The 15990-nt window shown below is 42.4% G+C and overlaps 2 protein-coding genes and 1 long non-coding RNA gene across 8 annotated transcripts; 2 read left to right on the forward strand and 1 right to left on the reverse strand.

The window, feature by feature from the left end:
- Positions 1-1459: 1459 nt before the first annotated feature.
- LOC111856901 (uncharacterized) lies at positions 1460-3800 on the reverse strand. Of its 2 annotated transcripts, none has more exons than XR_002841256.2 (3): positions 3189-3800; positions 2883-3010; positions 1460-1952 (listed from the first exon to the last, which is right to left on the reverse strand). It is a non-coding gene; the product is annotated as an uncharacterized lncRNA (long non-coding RNA). The 2 variants fall into 2 exon arrangements; XR_002841255.2 differs by having other exon boundaries at positions 3170-3800.
- On the forward strand, positions 1888-5338 carry cited1 (Cbp/p300-interacting transactivator, with Glu/Asp-rich carboxy-terminal domain, 1). 5 transcript variants are annotated; one of them, XM_023837205.2, is made up of 3 exons: positions 1888-1982; positions 2104-2163; positions 3665-5338. In XM_023837205.2, the coding sequence occupies exon 3, from the start codon at positions 3678-3680 to the stop codon at positions 4122-4124; it is 447 nt and encodes a 148-aa protein (XP_023692973.1). In that variant the 5' UTR covers positions 1888-1982; positions 2104-2163; positions 3665-3677; the 3' UTR covers positions 4125-5338. The 5 variants fall into 5 exon arrangements, with proteins under 5 accessions (XP_023692973.1, XP_072562597.1, XP_023692974.1 ...); XM_072706496.1 differs by having other exon boundaries at positions 1899-2163; XM_023837206.2 differs by lacking the exon at positions 2104-2163 and having other exon boundaries at positions 1910-1982.
- Positions 5339-9511: 4173 nt separating this feature from the next.
- Positions 9512-15574, forward strand: rps4x (ribosomal protein S4 X-linked). Its single transcript, XM_023837204.2, has 7 exons — positions 9512-9576; positions 10091-10168; positions 10511-10691; positions 13971-14068; positions 14161-14332; positions 14637-14794; positions 15405-15574. The coding sequence occupies exons 1-7, from the start codon at positions 9574-9576 to the stop codon at positions 15504-15506; spliced, it is 792 nt and encodes a 263-aa protein (XP_023692972.1). The 5' UTR covers positions 9512-9573; the 3' UTR covers positions 15507-15574.
- The last annotated feature ends 416 nt before the right edge of the window (positions 15575-15990 follow it).

Genomic DNA, 15990 nt, shown 5'->3' on the forward strand with positions numbered 1-15990 from the left:
ACATAGCAAATAGGTTTCTGTATATGAGGCTGCTGTTCCGGCTAAGGTGGACACTAATCAGGATAATTATCTCAAGGAAGATAGTTTTATATGCTAGGAATTCATAAAAATGTTGTAGCTTTAAAAAGTTGTTTTGTTTTGGAAGCCTGTAACAATACGTGTCTTTAACTTAACATTTTTCTTTTAAAAAGCAATTTTCTCGTTTAAAATGCCGCGTAAGCTGTAATTAAAGATCACACTCTAGCGAAATCCCCGGGATGTGTGTGAGAATCGACGTCGTTCCCATGCAGGTTACGGCAGGATTGACGGTTCGCGTCTGGAGATACACGTGTTGTGCATTTGTAACTAATTAAAGTCAAACCGAAGTCGCTGAACGGCTGCGAATGTAAAACTCGTCAAAGACGTTTGGGAAACAATAAAAACGCGTCTGTCTCGTTTAAGGGTAACAAAAAAGTAATTGCATCTGGCAGATTTAACAACAGGAGTGGACAGATCAGGAGTGGAAAATTAGTTTTTTAAAATAATAATAAATAAAGTACTTATGTGAATGCTACCATCATTCTGTCACAGTGGTGGGTTGAAGAAGGGTTGAACTACATATTTTAGCAGTAAATCCTCCTGTAAGGTTTCATGCAAAATTAACTCGATGTGCCCCCTAGCTACAAACAGCACACTTATACGCAACATGTATTATTTTATAGGTTACATGGTGGTTATTAAAATAATACTCTACTGTTGTGAGCTTTCTACCCCAGGGCACCGACCTGCAGAATGTTAGTAACATATTTATTAAATAAAAGGAGTACGTTTGGCTTTCGAATGGAAACCTTAGACAAAATCGTGGTCGAGCTCATTTTATATAACCAGGCAATGGGGCGACTGTTAATTATCACGAATCAGTCCCGCGGAGACATGCGTGTCTGTTATTCGTAAAAAGGCAAAAACATAGAAAACGAAATTTGATTATATCCACAGAAAAACATGATTCTAAAAATAATATCCGATCGACTAGCCTATATACTTAACTATTTTGTTATTTTTAAATCAAAGTTAGGTATGTCTGTATTTCAGCTGTAACAGGGGTTTAAATCCAAAACGAGAAACGGCACTATGTGACAGGAATTATGTTACGTATTATAGCCTTATGTTAATATGTTAATGTTGCTTTTCACGAGAAAAGTTATCCAGTTAGGCTACTATAAGACTGAAGTAACTGGCTTCCTCTTACTAGAAAATTTAAGAAATCAAAGTAGAACAATTACATGCATAATAAAGAAACGATCACACTACAGTAATATATTTTATTGTTAATTCGCTAAGATATTATTTGAGGAAGTTCCCCTTCTAGTTAAGTGTAAAATAACGACGTTTCAATTGCTAAGGTAAGCCAATGTAAAAATCAGTGTTTTTATTAACTGACACCCACTGTGAAATCTGTCAATAATGTTTTATCTGATGATTTTGCAAAAAATAAACTTTAATGTGAAGCCTGATATGAGGTCAAAACGACTTTTCATAACACAGAACATCTGCCCACTTAGAACCACTTTATGGCGGATAGATATAAACTGTAGAGGAAAACTCCGGTTGCCTTTCCGAGGACCGGACTGGTTATATACCAGTAGGCTACCAAGCGCGATAAAGTGCACATCTAATCTGTTAACAAGATGGTTACGTTTTACCAGTTTTCTGAATTAATTGTGCCACACAAAATAGACACGATAAGTAATTCCTTGGAATGGGAGAATTTAGTGCGTTTCCTGGCAAAAAAGCACAATACGCCCGAAACCTCAGCAGCCGCGGAGAGCAGCGCGTCTCGGTCCGATCCTCCGCTCAATCCACGCCGCGTTTTCCCGATTTCCCTCCAGAGTCTCGCCGCTTTTCGCTGTGGAGTCGCTGTGTATATATGGTCTATGCGCCGCAGCTTTGCTTCTGGGAGAGCATTCAACGCCCTGGACAGGTGGAGGAGGTGATGCAAACAGGTTAATACTTTGAGGAATAAGTTAACGTCGGCCCCCCCCAATTCTCTCATTTAAAAAGCCTCGGATTTTAAATGCATATCTAACTACGTTAATCAGTCTATTTTCTCCCCCCCCCCGTTAGTCTAGTGTGTCGTACTGCAGATTGAATGTTGAATTAATAATCCCGATACCTACAGCACAGGTAAGTTTTTATATACCGTATATTGAATTGTGAAACGTGTAGACTGATTATTTAAAGGCGAGATATTTTCTCAAATGTTAAGAAATGATTGATTTTGAAAGCCAGTTGAAATTAGCATTATATAGGTGACTTGAGTTTACAGTTTCAACCGAATTATGTTTTAGGCATTTTGTTTAATCTTTAATGTTTATTTTAAGTAGCTATAATAATCATACAATAAGGCCCGTACTATTGTTATTAACGTGTTTAGTTAAAGCCAATAATAATAATAATATTAAGATGTCATAATACAAGGTAATTCATTTTTTTTTATTCCAAAAATGCTCTAAAACTTTTAAACTTGAACATTTGTCAATATTTCTACATTTGCAACTTACTTTTAAAATAAGATCATGTCAGCATTTATTTCTGCCATCTTTTTAGAAGCTTAATTTATTCCACGATGTTTGTGGCGACTCAAGACCATCAGGAAGAGTTTTATTAATTTAAGTTTCCTCTGCAAATCACATGTGTTTGGTAATTAATTCAAACACAAATCCCATTTGGCGCACCAACAAGCTAAATGAGACGAACGCTCAGGTATTTACCCTCCGTAGGAGGAAATAGAATCTTCAATGATACGTCTGGTGTGGTTAATACATTTGAAGTAGAAAATAGAGGCTTATAGCTGAAAATGAAAAATGTAATTGTTTTAAGAACTAGAAATGTGCGTAACTGACCTCTTGTCAGAACCATATACTTAAATTGTAGAGTCCAGTAAAGTTACGTTGCTGTTCGGCCCTCCTGCGTTCATTTGGCCATCGGAGCCCGTATCTGCGTGCCTGATGTAATTGTCCAAGCTGACAGTCTGTGAACAGAGATGCAGATCAGAGGCGGGTATGAAGGCAGCACATGGGCCTCTTTCTGGAAAAGAGGCTGTTGCTGACTGTTGCACAACAGGCTGATTGCAGCTGCTTGCAAGACTTCAGCGATTATGATCAAACATAAGCTCAGGAATGGTCCTCACCCTTAAACAATTAACTCACTTCAAGGAATTCCCTCTGGCAAGAGTGAGCTGGGGGTGTGTGCCCTGTCCTGTATCGGAGAGGGTGACCTAAATATTCTTTCAGTCAAGCAGTTGTTAAGGGTAATTTGGAGGGAAAATGTGATTGGTTTGGCTATTTTTATCATACCAATTCTGCTGAAGACTCGGTACTTGCCATACGCCCTCCTAAACCTTGATCCTGCCAGATCTGTGTATAATTTCAGGTCTTCTACTGTTTTGAATCTAACAGCCTTGTTACTGACAGATAGAATGCTGACTTTAAATCAGGGAAATAATTGGCTTCTACAAGTTGAGGGCAGAATGAACCTGTGCATTCTCTAGATTCCTGAGAACAGGCTTGGAACCTCATTCTTTTTAAATTGGTTCTTGCTTTTAGTTAAATAATTGACTTTGAGCTGAAACGAGGCTCTGAGGTGCTGCCGTTTGCTGCTTCACGTTTCTTCTTGTTTCCTCCAGCTTCACTCGGGCAATGAGCTCTCTGCTGCTGTCCAACTGCACCATGAAGGACTGTGAATCCGTTCTCCACTACTCCGCACCAGGCAAGGCCAGCGTCCAGTTCTCCTCCGCTCTCCACTCCCAACCCAAGTCCCAGACGTTCAGCCTACAGTCAGGGCCACACCTGCTGGCCAGCATGCAGCTTCAGAAGCTCAACAGCCACTACCAGAACCTGACGGTGGCCTCCACCCCCGGTAGTGGACCCACCCGGGGCTGCAGCACAGTGTCCGCAGGTGCCGGGCAGCCGATCTCCGCGGGCACGGGCCAATCTCCCAGCATTTTTGATTCTGACCCTGTGGATGAAGAGGTCCTGATGTCCCTGGTGGTCGAGCTGGGCTTGGATCAGGCTAACGAGCTGCCGGAGTTATGGTTGGGCCAGAACGAGTTTGACTTCATTTCCGACGTTTCTGCCGGCCGCTGACCAGCTATGACGCACACTAACACAGCATTTAAGGAATACAGAATCCTTTTTCTTTGAAGTGTCTTTTTGTGACCAGGGCTTGTGCTGGCCTTGACAGAGCCTCCCTCTGCATTGTAAAGCCGTTTCTCCTTATTTTAAGTTCAAGGTGACGCTCGGATAACTTGGTGGTCTTGTGAACTTTGGAATCTCGCCATGACTTGACGTTGCCTTCAAGCTGAAAAGCCAAAGGGAGGATTGCAAACTACTTTATTTGACAACCTGTTTGGTTTATTTTCTTTGGATTTAGTGTTTTTTGTTTTTTTTTTTAATTATTAAAAATCTATCTACGGCTCAGAGTCTCTCCTATGTTGAATATGCAAGGTTTTCCAGCAAACTGACTGAAAACAGACTCTTTGACATTTTTTCAGCTGAGTCGAGGAGGCAGCTCTACAAATAGCCTTTTGACGACAAACTGCTTCACCTGACCCCCTGGTCTGGATGGCCGCAGTTCTTTCTTCCCGGGCCTTATTGTGGCAGGCAGTGTGCTGTTACAGCCCAGTAACTGAAGGAGACCCTGAATGCAGGCCTGTCCTGAATGCAGGCCTGTCCCGGCTTGGTCCCGTCCACCACTGTCCAGCTCCGCCCCCTCAGTGTGTGATCAGAGCGATCTGATCTGTAAGGAAACATGGCTATTTTTTATAACAAAAGCTTTATGTGGCTAGTGGGTTAATTTTTCCTGCTTTCTCTGAGAATAATTTTGGTATAAGCTGCCTTTAAATGTGTATATATGAGAATTGTCAAAGACCTTTTTGGAAAGGTAAAAAATGACAAAGCATTGCAGGTTTCATGTTGAGTTTTGGTGCTGGATCTCTATAAAAGCTTTGGACTAACGTACGGCTGAAGTCTCCCCACCTTCAGTTTTCAGCAACATCACCTTTTCGGAGGGGGTTGTAAACACACGCTGGGGGAACACTTTTTTTTTTTTCTGGACAGATGTTGGAAAAACATCAAGCTGCTGTAGTTGCTGGATGGGAACGGGAAGGCCTCCATTGGAAAGCAAGCCTGTGAAGTCATGTTTGCATCTAGTAAATATAAACCTTTTGTTAAACCGTTAATCTGTTTATCATTTCAATCCAGATCTTTGTTTTTCTAAGCACTTATGGTCCACAGTCAAGGACACAACCATACAATTGTATATTTTTTCTGCACATTTTGAAATAAATTCTGAAATGAAAGTTGTTTTTAATGATAAATTAACTATGAAATCAGAACACATCTTTTTTTTAAGAGTAAGTCTCTAAAATCTCTAAAAAACATTAATTTTCGCTATAGTACTAGTAGTAAAGAAACAATTGTTTGTTACGTATGTTTTCTGTCAAATAACCGCTGTTGGATGGAACATCTAGCTCCTATTGTCTATAACAAGGCTGTTTAATTGTGCTCATACACTGCTGCATATTTCAGATTTTTGTGTTCTCTCTAACCCAGTTCAGGTCCCGTGGAACAAGACTTACACAGATGCTATACCTATCCAGAGAGCAGAAACGTCCCGGTACCTCTCCGTACACCGATCTTAGCTTTTCCACGATTTTCGCTAGAGTTGAATTTCGGCTTTTATTATACTGCCATCTAGTGGCTCTTTCGTAGCGACATGCGAATACTTCGCAAACTTAAATTTGACATCAGTTTTAACATCAGTGCCGAGAGAATGATAGTTAATTGCATTGTCTTGCAGCAAATATATACTCACTGTCAAATATGATCCACACAAACAGTCTTAAATAATTTTTCTGTGTGGATGACTAGCTGAAATATTAGAGTTCTCAAACAGCATGCACGATAGTCGGATCAATGTCTTCATCCTCCAGTTTTTGAGGATTTCCCTTTGGGATCAATAAATTTTATCTCAGTCTACAAAACTAACTAGTTATGAAGTTCTTTTACTAACATTGTATTTGTCAGATGCTTTTGTCCAAAGAAAGCGACAAGTGAGAATTGGGGCCAGACGACCCCTGGACCAATCAGAGTTAACGGTCCCAGTAGCATCGGACCCCCACCCATCACAGGACTGGAGAAAATAACATCCCCAGAATGGGCACGAGTTCTACCCCACAAACGCACGTCACCCTGTTTATCTGGCTGATGCATGCAAGCAACCCATACATCCATCCATGTCATAAGGAGTTTCACACTGGGGGAGACCGAACTTGCCCCAGTGGCAGGGGGGGGTATATTGTGACATTACTATGAGCACACCTGTAAGAGTCACACTATGAAAGGATATGATGCAAGAAAGATTTAAAAATAATTTTAAAGATTCGATTATTTAAAATAAGACTAATGTTACAGTGTATCTTCTAAACACAGCTAAAAAAAATAATTCGTAAAACGAGCTTGTCTGATATAGGTCTTCAGTCTTCATCGGGTATAGGTTTTATCGCTTTCTGCATGGGCAGCGAATTGGCCTCAGTAACACGCAGATTCATAGTGAAAGATATGGAAAGCGCTCATTTATTTATGGAGAGGGGGCTGCGGATATTAAGGGGGGGGAGGAGGTCCATCCAATCTGCAACACCCCTGCATCCATCCATCATCTCATATCCCCAGGTTACCTCTAAGTTCAGATAAACATATGGCAGTGAAAATATTGAAAATCTATGCCTGTTTTTGCTTGATATGCCTGATCTTAGTGGTTCTTCAAATAAGTTACCAAGTTCATCCATCTTCCAACCATTTACCATGGGCAGGGATACGTGGAGCTCATCCCATGAGGCACACCCTCACAGTCATAAACTATGGGCAACTACAAGCGTGGAACCAATCTCTTTGGACTGCAGGCAGAAACTCACACAGAGTGGGGAGGGGGGGGGGGGGGACTCCAAAGGGAAGGTGGGGTCCAGACCCCGTCACTGAAGGTATGAGACAGTACTGCTGATATTTAATTTACTCTGACATACAGACCAGTGTATTTGTGCTGTAATACGTGCAGTGATTCTGCCATTCTGTCAGTACAAAAGGCGATGAGTATGTTCTGGGATGGGTTCTAGTCTTTTACTCCTGAGTGAGCAGGTTAACATAAACAGCAATAATGCTGGGTGGCAGGGAGGCTTAGTGGGCAGCACTGCCATTTTACACCACCAGGGGTGCAGGTTCTAATCCCACCTTTGGCATGCGTGGAGTAAACATATGTGCCCATGTGGATATCCTCCTGCAGACAGTACTGCTGGAGCAACTCGGGCTAAGGGCCTCGTTCAAGGACCCAATGATCACATCATTTTGCCAGCCAAGGGATTTAAGCTGATGACCTTCTGGTCATGGAAACAGAGTCCTAACCCAAAGAGCCACACGCCATCACTTCACCTTCACTTTTAAGGTAGTTACATAATGAGTTAAGGGCCACTATCCATGACAGTTTATTTAGTGCAGGGTTTCAAAAAACACACAGAGCACAAGGCAGGGGACACTGTGGGGAGGATGCAGGAACCCTGAAGTATGCACTATTGCTATAAAATGTCAGAAAAATGGTACCCCAAGTTAGAAACAACATTAATGTACTCTCGATCGTACAAAAATGTTCCTCGGGGTCTATTCCTGTTCCCTAAAAGGTACACTTGTCTACAGCTAGGGTACAATTGGCAAACCCTTGCATGTACAGCCCCAATGACAAGTAACTGTACCCACAAATGCTTTTTCCTGACACTGTGCTATGGACAAGATTACAGTTTCTCGATTGCTTTCGCACATTTCACGAAACAGCTCACAAAAAGCATTTCTCAGAATAGTTTATGCATGTCACATAACACTGTGGATTAGCTACAAAAGGTTGTATCTGACCAAAGACAATTAGTTTTTGTCAGTTGCTTGGACACATTTTGTGAAAGATGACATTCTCAAGACTATAAGAGCATTTCTCAAAACAGTTCATGCATACAGCACAACAATGTGGTTTAGATGCAAAATCCCAAAACAAAACTTACCCAAAACAATTAACTCATTTCTCAAAAGCAAATAATTCCACCAGTGAATTAGTCACCAAAATGAAAAGTACAATCATCATCGTTCTAACCACGAGAGTCAAAAAGCTTAGATCAGGGGTGGCCAATCTTATCCGCAAAGGACCGGTGTGTTTCCGGGTTTTCGCAGCAACTCCCTAATTAGATTACTAATTAGAGGACTGATTGGCTGAAGAGTCCTCACACCTGGGTTTCAACAGCTGACCTACAGGTTATCCCAAAAACCCGCATACACACTGGCCCTATGCGGATAAAATTGGCCACCCCTGATCTAGTGTAAGCATACTCCTGAGCTCCACAATTCTGAATGATAGTCGGTTTTCACTTTCTCATTGTCACTGACTGATCGTTTTTCATTTGCAAACTAATACCCATTCATGTCAAAGAACATTACAGTACAGTATGTACAGTTCACCGGCAAGAGGAAGCACACGCGTGCACGTGTAACTTCAGATCTCAAGACACAGTACAATAGCAAACAAGTCACACAGCACCGTATAACACAAAAACAGCAAGCAACACAGGAACAACAAAATGACAACAAAATCATGCAGGCCTACTGCGGGAACCAGAGACGCAACAATGCATGAAATGTATTTAAAAATCATTTTGAAAGCTTGGTTAACTGTTTTGCTAATCGTAATATACTGATGACACGCATATATAATTTTAGATGTGAAATTATTACAGTGGGAAACTTTATAATGTTATTTGACCAATAAAACTGAAGCAACCGAAAATTGTGCCAAATGATGACAACCGTACAAAACCATTTGCATACATGTACTAAAACATCTGGAAATGTGCATGAAACAATGAGAAATGACGTTCTGCTGTGCAGAAGTGAGATATGGTACGTGTGGGGATTACATTTGTTGTTTTGCAAATGTTAATTGTCATTTGAGTAATGCACTAAAGCACTCGTGTGAAAAACTGTAATATACAAGTGGAACTTTCGTTTCCTTTTATAACCAGATGCCTTATTTTTATTATTATTAAACATGACCCATCACACAAATCCTGTCACACTACATTTTGCGATGGTGTTTAATGTCGATGTGCAGATGCAAAAGAAAAAACTTTTTTTTTTGTAAAAAAAAAAAAAACAAAAAAACTCAAACACTGTAACACCGCTATACCTTTTAAATTACAGTATATTGGTTAAATAGAAAATACCGTATACCTTCATGGGATAATATTTTTTCGCATCGCATGAAAACCCATGAGGTCACCTACCTAAGATGAAATCGCCATACAATACTGATCATCAAGGGATTTTAACACCTAGTCCTAGTAGAAATACATATTTCATAATATATTTTATCGGTACTCGCAGTAAAGCATTCATAGCATCGTCTATAATTCCGCCCCTATTGGCCCTCTCCGGCACCCGTCCGCTTCCGCGTTTCTCTTTTCACGTCCTACGCTGTGACGTCCCTTTTCCTGCTGTCTTCGCCATGGTGAGTACATTTTTGTTGCCTTCCGACCCTGAATTTTGCACAAAACATCGTCTTTTCTATAGACGATAATGGATTTCATTATTTAATTATAGCATATTCAAACCATAACGAAATTATATTTTATTATATTTTTCTAAACCCCTGTATATTACAATATTTAGTCACATTAGCAACTTGTAGCTAATGTAATTCTCTTGGTATTTTAACACTCCATAGTTCAGTGCTTTTGCTTTTGTAAAATTGTATTTAATTTATTTTATGTGCCACATAAACCGACTTTGGAAAACCATTTTATACCGTTTATTCTTAAAGTGTTCGTAATTGTTTATCCGTTTTAAGTTAATATGGTTAACAGGTCCATGCCGCTACTGACAAGAGTTAGCAGCCAACAAGCACAGGCTGGACTTTCCTAGAAATGCTTTTGGACGCGATGTCGGACCGTTTCCCCCTCGCTATTGCGATGCTAACTCGCGTGCGTAGCAGTCAGTGATCTTTTATTATCTGGTCTCACTAGGCTCGAGGACCGAAAAAGCACCTCAAGCGCGTGGCAGCGCCGAAGCATTGGATGCTGGACAAGCTCACCGGGGTGTTTGTAAGTTTGATTTGGTTTAGTTTGGATTTTTATGCGGCAGACCGTTGTAAAAATGCTCCAGGGCGCCGAAAGGATAGCCGATCCTGCGCTCAGACCCCAGGCTTTGATCTCACTTCTGCATGTGTGTATGCCTTCAAAAACGGAGACCATGATGGGATATGTGGAAGAAATATTCCAGTGTATCTGTTCTCGTGCCAGTGGCTAATAAAGTTTCATTTTCCCACGTCATTTCATTCTGTCATTCAGATGATTAGTTGAATTTGCTTGTTGCCGTCTGTTAGACATCTGCTGTGAGTTCTCCCTTGGAGGTCTTGCTTCTGAGGACCGTTTCCCCGTTCCCAGGCTCCTCGGCCGTCCACTGGTCCCCACAAGCTGAGGGAGTGCCTGCCCCTCATCATCTTCCTGAGGAATCGGCTGAAGTACGCTCTGACTGGAGATGAGGTTAAGAAAATCTGCATGCAGAGATTTATTAAGATCGACGGCAAGGTCCGCACTGACATCACCTACCCCGCTGGCTTCATGGGTGAGTCCTGGGGCCATGGCTTCTGTCCTTGCCTTAACACTGAAGCCTGACAGTTGATTTGAACCTTGGTAGTTTTATGTCCACAAGCCCAAACGTTTCACCATTTTAGGGATGGCAGCGACCCTCTGACCTGGTGGTGGTGTTCGGCTCAGTGGGTTAGATGTTGTTCATGTAACCAGAAGGTCGTCACTTTAAATCCCACAGTCAGCAGAGTGTTGTCAGCACTGGGTCCTTGAGCAAGGCCCTTAACCCCATTCGCTTCAGGGACTGTCTGATTTTCTCAAATCTGTGTTGTTTTCAATAAAAGCGTTAGATAACTAATGTAGATGTGTCTATACTGGGGATGGACTGCAGTGCAGTGTATGGGGTTTGGCTCAGTCCCAGGGAGAGCCAGTCCTCTGGGTGTTAGGGTCAGTGTGCTGATGGGCTAATCTGTGAAATTCAAGTGCATTACTTTATACTTTATTCCACATGTCTGAAGCCCAATGGCAGATACACCCGAGATGTATAGTTAGGCAAACCATTTAAGAATCTGACCCAGTCCCCGGTTACCTCAGTGATTTAAGTGATGCACTGTGCACCTTCATAAGACAGCGTTGTAATTGGAAAATCCTGGGCGAACTGTTGTAAATGTAAGTGTTGTCGTGACGGCAGAGTTGCGATAGGCAGTGAGCCTTCACCCCAGCTGGTAAATGGAGAGCGTTCAGGTTGTGTTCAGGTCCATGCTGAAAGTTTTGTTCAAACTGTGAATCTGGATGACTGGCCATCAGTCATAAAAAAGGTATACAGTGGTACCTCGGTTCTCGAACTCACTAGAACTCGAATTTCTTGGAAGTCATAACAAACCAGTTTGACCTAGAACTCGATCTGAATATCAGAAGTTGAACCGTGAACGCTGACCTAATAAATTGCCGGGTGAGAGGTCGCAATGCATCTAACCGTAATGCATTGCGTCAGGATCAGAATGCGTTGCTTTAAGCCAGCGCTGTAAGCAAGTCGAACGCACCCAGTGACCGGACAGGGGAAACAAACTGAAACGTGGACTTAATGCAGAGGACTAATGACAACAACCAGAAACAGCTGACCACACGAGGTTAACGAGGGGGCGTGGCACACGGAAGGAGCGGACGAACGGGGCAGGACAGGGGTAATGTAGTGACAAGATCTTTATCGTTTTGGAAGCCATTAAGAAAAAAAAATGCTGCTCTTGTTTTATCCTGTTCATTTTGTGTTTAAATGCTTAAAAAAAAAAACATATTTAGGTGTAATTTTTTTGGGGCCGGGAACCAATTAATTGGTTTTCCATTATTTCTTATGGGAAAAATTCGATCAGAACTTGAACTTTTTAGGATTCGATCCGGAGTCCGGAACGGATTAAGTTTGAGAACCGAGGTACTACTGTAGTATAAACCAGGACTGCACGAAGTTTGTGTCTTTCTCAGATTGGAGTGCAGAGTGGAACGAGTGAGTGTGTTTTGACTTGGGTGGAACCTAAATTCACAATTAAATGTTCAACATGCAGGGCTTAAAGTATTCCGGCACCGTGCCGTTTCTGCGTGCGGCCGTGAGGGAAAAAAATAATAATATTTTAGAGCCTGCGCATGCGGTTTAATATTTTCGAGCCAATTTATTTCACCTACCAATCATATGAGAGGAACTAACGTTACAAGCCTATCAGAAGCAGAGAAGGGCGGGTCCTTGCAACACGGTATGATTGACACCCATACGTCAATGTCACGTTAGCGTTGTCGGAGAAAAAAAAATGGAGCACAAGCTTATGAAGCCTGGGGATGATGTCCTAGCAATAGATAAAGGACTCAAAAATAAATGGCGCTGGGTGTGGATTGAAGAAAGTATAGATGGCGAGCCTTTTGGCAGTTGGTGCAAGAAACTGAGAGAGCCCGGGGCTTGTTTCTGCACGACTTGCTCGAGGAAGCTACTGTATGCCAGCAGCGCTAAGAAAGTGCTTGCTTGTCATGATTTAGACTCCGGTCATAGAGCCGCTGCCCGTGCACTCAAACTTACCACGACGTTGCCGGGAGCAACTGTTACAGCTGACACACCGTTGTCTATGACTGACCGTGTCTGCGATTTAAAAATACGTTTGTGCACATTTATAGCAGAACATGATTTGTCATTCAGAATTTCGCATCCACTGGTCACCCTGTGTAAAAAAAAAAAAAAACTGGCAGAAGACAAAAAAGCATTAACTAGCCTGTCGGTTTCAAATCAACATGCGAGTTACATGAACAAATGTCTTAAAAAGAAAGAGTTTGTAGGACTTTGCTTACAACGCAGAAAAAAAGAAAAAATAAGTGATCTCACTTCAAATCTTCAGTTTAGCAGTTCAGTTCTTTAGCACTTTGAGCACTTGTTATTTAAGCACTTTAAGCACTTGCTATTGTTTAGCAGTTTTTTTTAACTTTCTTTTTATTATTGTCAATATTTGAAGTAAGTCCTTCAAATAAAAAAGTCCCCCCAAAAAAAAGTTCAGGCTCAGGATTTTTTTTTTTACTTTTAACCCCTGAACATGGAAATTGCGGCTAATGCTGGTTAATCAGCTGTAATGGCAACGCAGGAGCCAGAAGACCCTCCTCATCACTTAGTAGTTTAGGAACATTTTGGTTTATCAATCAATTACATCAACACAGAGTGAGTAGTTAAGACCAAGACTCTCTGTGTTGCTGGAAACACACCCAGCATGTTAATTCATCTGATGATCATCTGCATGTATGAAGGACTGGAGCAAAAGGCAGAAACGACGTCTGCAAGTTAGTCTCCCTGTGGTGTTTAAGGCACTTCTGCCGGGAAACTGTGCACCATTACATGCTTAGTAAAAATCTGTTTTACAGAACGGCCTCCTAAGCAAAGTCGGTGCTTAAATGCCATAATTTATTTCCCACTTTTTCTCTCGGTGGCTTTTGAGTTGGGGTTACACAGATTAATAACAAGGGATGGCTAGGGGGCTGATGGTTTATGGTGCTGTGGGTTAGGATCACGTCCTTGTGAACAGAAGGTTGTCTGTTCAAATCCCATGGCTGCCTGAGTGATTTTTCCTTATGGGCAATTGAACAAATCCCTTATCCTCTGGTCCTCACTTGGACTTTGCTGTGGACAAAATTGTCTGTTAAATAAATGAACGTTAATGAATAGAAGGCAGTATCCAGACTCATTTCCAGTGTGTGTTTCCTGTGCGCCCCGTGTGCTTGATGTCTTGAATAATGTTCATTAGTAGTACAGCCTTGTTGGTGACCTTACACGCATACGTTTTGGCCTCAGATGTGATTAGCATCGAGAAGACTGGAGAGCACTTCCGTCTCATCTACGACGTCAAGGGTCGCTTCGCCGTCCATCGCATCACGGCAGAGGAATCCAAGGTGGGTTCTGAGCCTGAGGGATCACTGTGGCGTTTGGTTTGTGGTAGCTGACGGTGTGTGTGCTAAAATTCTGATGTGATCTTTCCCTTAAGTACAAACTTTGCAAGGTGAGGAAGATCCTCATCCGTAACAAGGGGATCCCCCACCTGGTCACCCATGATGCCCGCACCATCCGCTACCCAGACCCCCTCATCAAGGTCAACGACACCGTGCGCATTGACCTAGAGACCGGCAAGATCACAGATTTCATCAAGTTTGACACAGGTAAAGGCCGTTCCTGGGTTATTGGTGGCCCTGAAGTCTGTAGGATTCTCTCACGAAGTGGTCTCGCTTTGGTCTGTGGAAATCTTGCGTGTCCTGACCGGAATTTTGTTTCAAAAGCCAGTTGAGCAGAAACAGTCACAGTCAGAGAACTCAGCTGGTTAGTTGAAACAAAATCCCAGTCTGGACTTTTACTCTCTGGACCTGAATTATGCTGAACTCTACTTACCAGCTAGTCGGCTGTCTGCTGTGACCTCCATCTTCCCGGCTTACTTGCATTTGGAACTGAACCTGTTTATCTCTGCAGGCAATATGTGCGTGGTGACTGGCGGCGCCAACTTGGGGCGTATCGGGGTGATCACCAACCGCGAGAGGCACCCTGGGTCCTTCGATGTGGTCCACGTCAAGGACAGCACCGGCAACACCTTCGCCACCCGGCTCTCCAACATCTTCGTCATTGGCAAGGTAAGAGCCACCCCTAGAACCTCTGGCTGTTTTTACACTTATGTAAAACCCAGTCAATTATCCTCAGACGCAACAAGCTATCAGGATGTGCTTCACAGAAAATCTTCCAGGGAGCAGTTTTTGTACCCAGCAGAAATGTTAGCTGTCCCAAACTTCGTTGCATTTAGTTTATAATTGTGCTTCTCTAAACTAACATTAATCTGGGAAAAAACTTTTTTGTGGTTTCTGTTGTTAATATAAGTTGCTGCTTAGCTGAACTTGAAAGTGAAAGCTATGCTTTCCTGGTTAAATAGGGATACCTGCGTAGACTCCAGGTTTTTGTGTGAAACTTTCAGAAGCAATCACACACTGATAACTAAGAGAATATTAAAGTAACGGCTGAACAGTGGAGTTTAAACAGTGGCCAATAAGTGTTGCGTGTGCCCATCTGCACAGGAGTGACATTGAATGAAACGATACTGAATTCTGTGTAAATATCAATGCATGTTTTACTAGTGCCCACCATAAATGTGTTCTCTACATGCATGATGCAATGTGTGCTTTGTGGAGGTCACTGATGGCACGTCCCGCGTTCTGCACTTTCGCTCCCTCTCCCTGCCCCTTCTCCCAGGGCACAAAGCCATGGGTCTCCCTGCCCCGCGGTAAGGGAATCCGCCTGACCATCGCCGAGGAGAGAGACAAGAGGCTGGCCGCCAAGCAGGGGAGCAGCTGAGCTCCATGGAGAATGAGGAATCTGCAGAATTGATTTCAAATAAAATGTTATTTACAAAAAAAAAACAAGTGTCGTGTTATTCAAAGGGCTTGGAGGTGTTTAATGATTTAGCCTGGAACTGGATTAAGCTTCAAATGGAGAGAAATTCCCCTCAAAGTTTTATAGTCACATCTCTTGCTGAATTTAAATGTCCTTTCTTACCGTGGTGGTAAATAAATTGTTCTCATAGTGAGCAAGATGCCATTAAAATGTCTGTCATGGACTTGGTCTGAATAGTTTATAAAGCCAGCTACAGGTATTTGCTGGCAGTAGAATGATGTGGTTAGTCACTTTGGTAGTCTTACTTTATGCAGTCTTATGAGTACCTTTGGTTAATTGGGTACTGATTAGTACTTGGAGTTTAAACATGGCCCTCCTGTCCCCGCTGGCCACCCGCAGGTCCCTTTGCGCCCCCCCACTTCTCCTGCCTCCGTTCAGCGTTGTG

This window comes from Paramormyrops kingsleyae, chromosome 24, assembly GCF_048594095.1.
Source record: "Paramormyrops kingsleyae isolate MSU_618 chromosome 24, PKINGS_0.4, whole genome shotgun sequence".
Taxonomy (NCBI): domain Eukaryota; kingdom Metazoa; phylum Chordata; class Actinopteri; order Osteoglossiformes; family Mormyridae; genus Paramormyrops; species Paramormyrops kingsleyae.

Coding starts and splice junctions, on each gene's coding strand:
- rps4x (XM_023837204.2), top strand. Junction 10,692..13,970: donor CTACCCCGCTGGCTTCATGG/GTGAGTCCTGGG, acceptor TTTTGGCCTCAG/ATGTGATTAGCATCGAGAAG. Junction 14,069..14,160: donor TCACGGCAGAGGAATCCAAG/GTGGGTTCTGAG, acceptor CTTTCCCTTAAG/TACAAACTTTGCAAGGTGAG.
- cited1 (XM_023837205.2), top strand. CDS start 3,678: ATGAGCTCTCTGCTGCTGTCCAACTGCACCATGAAGGACTGTGAATCC.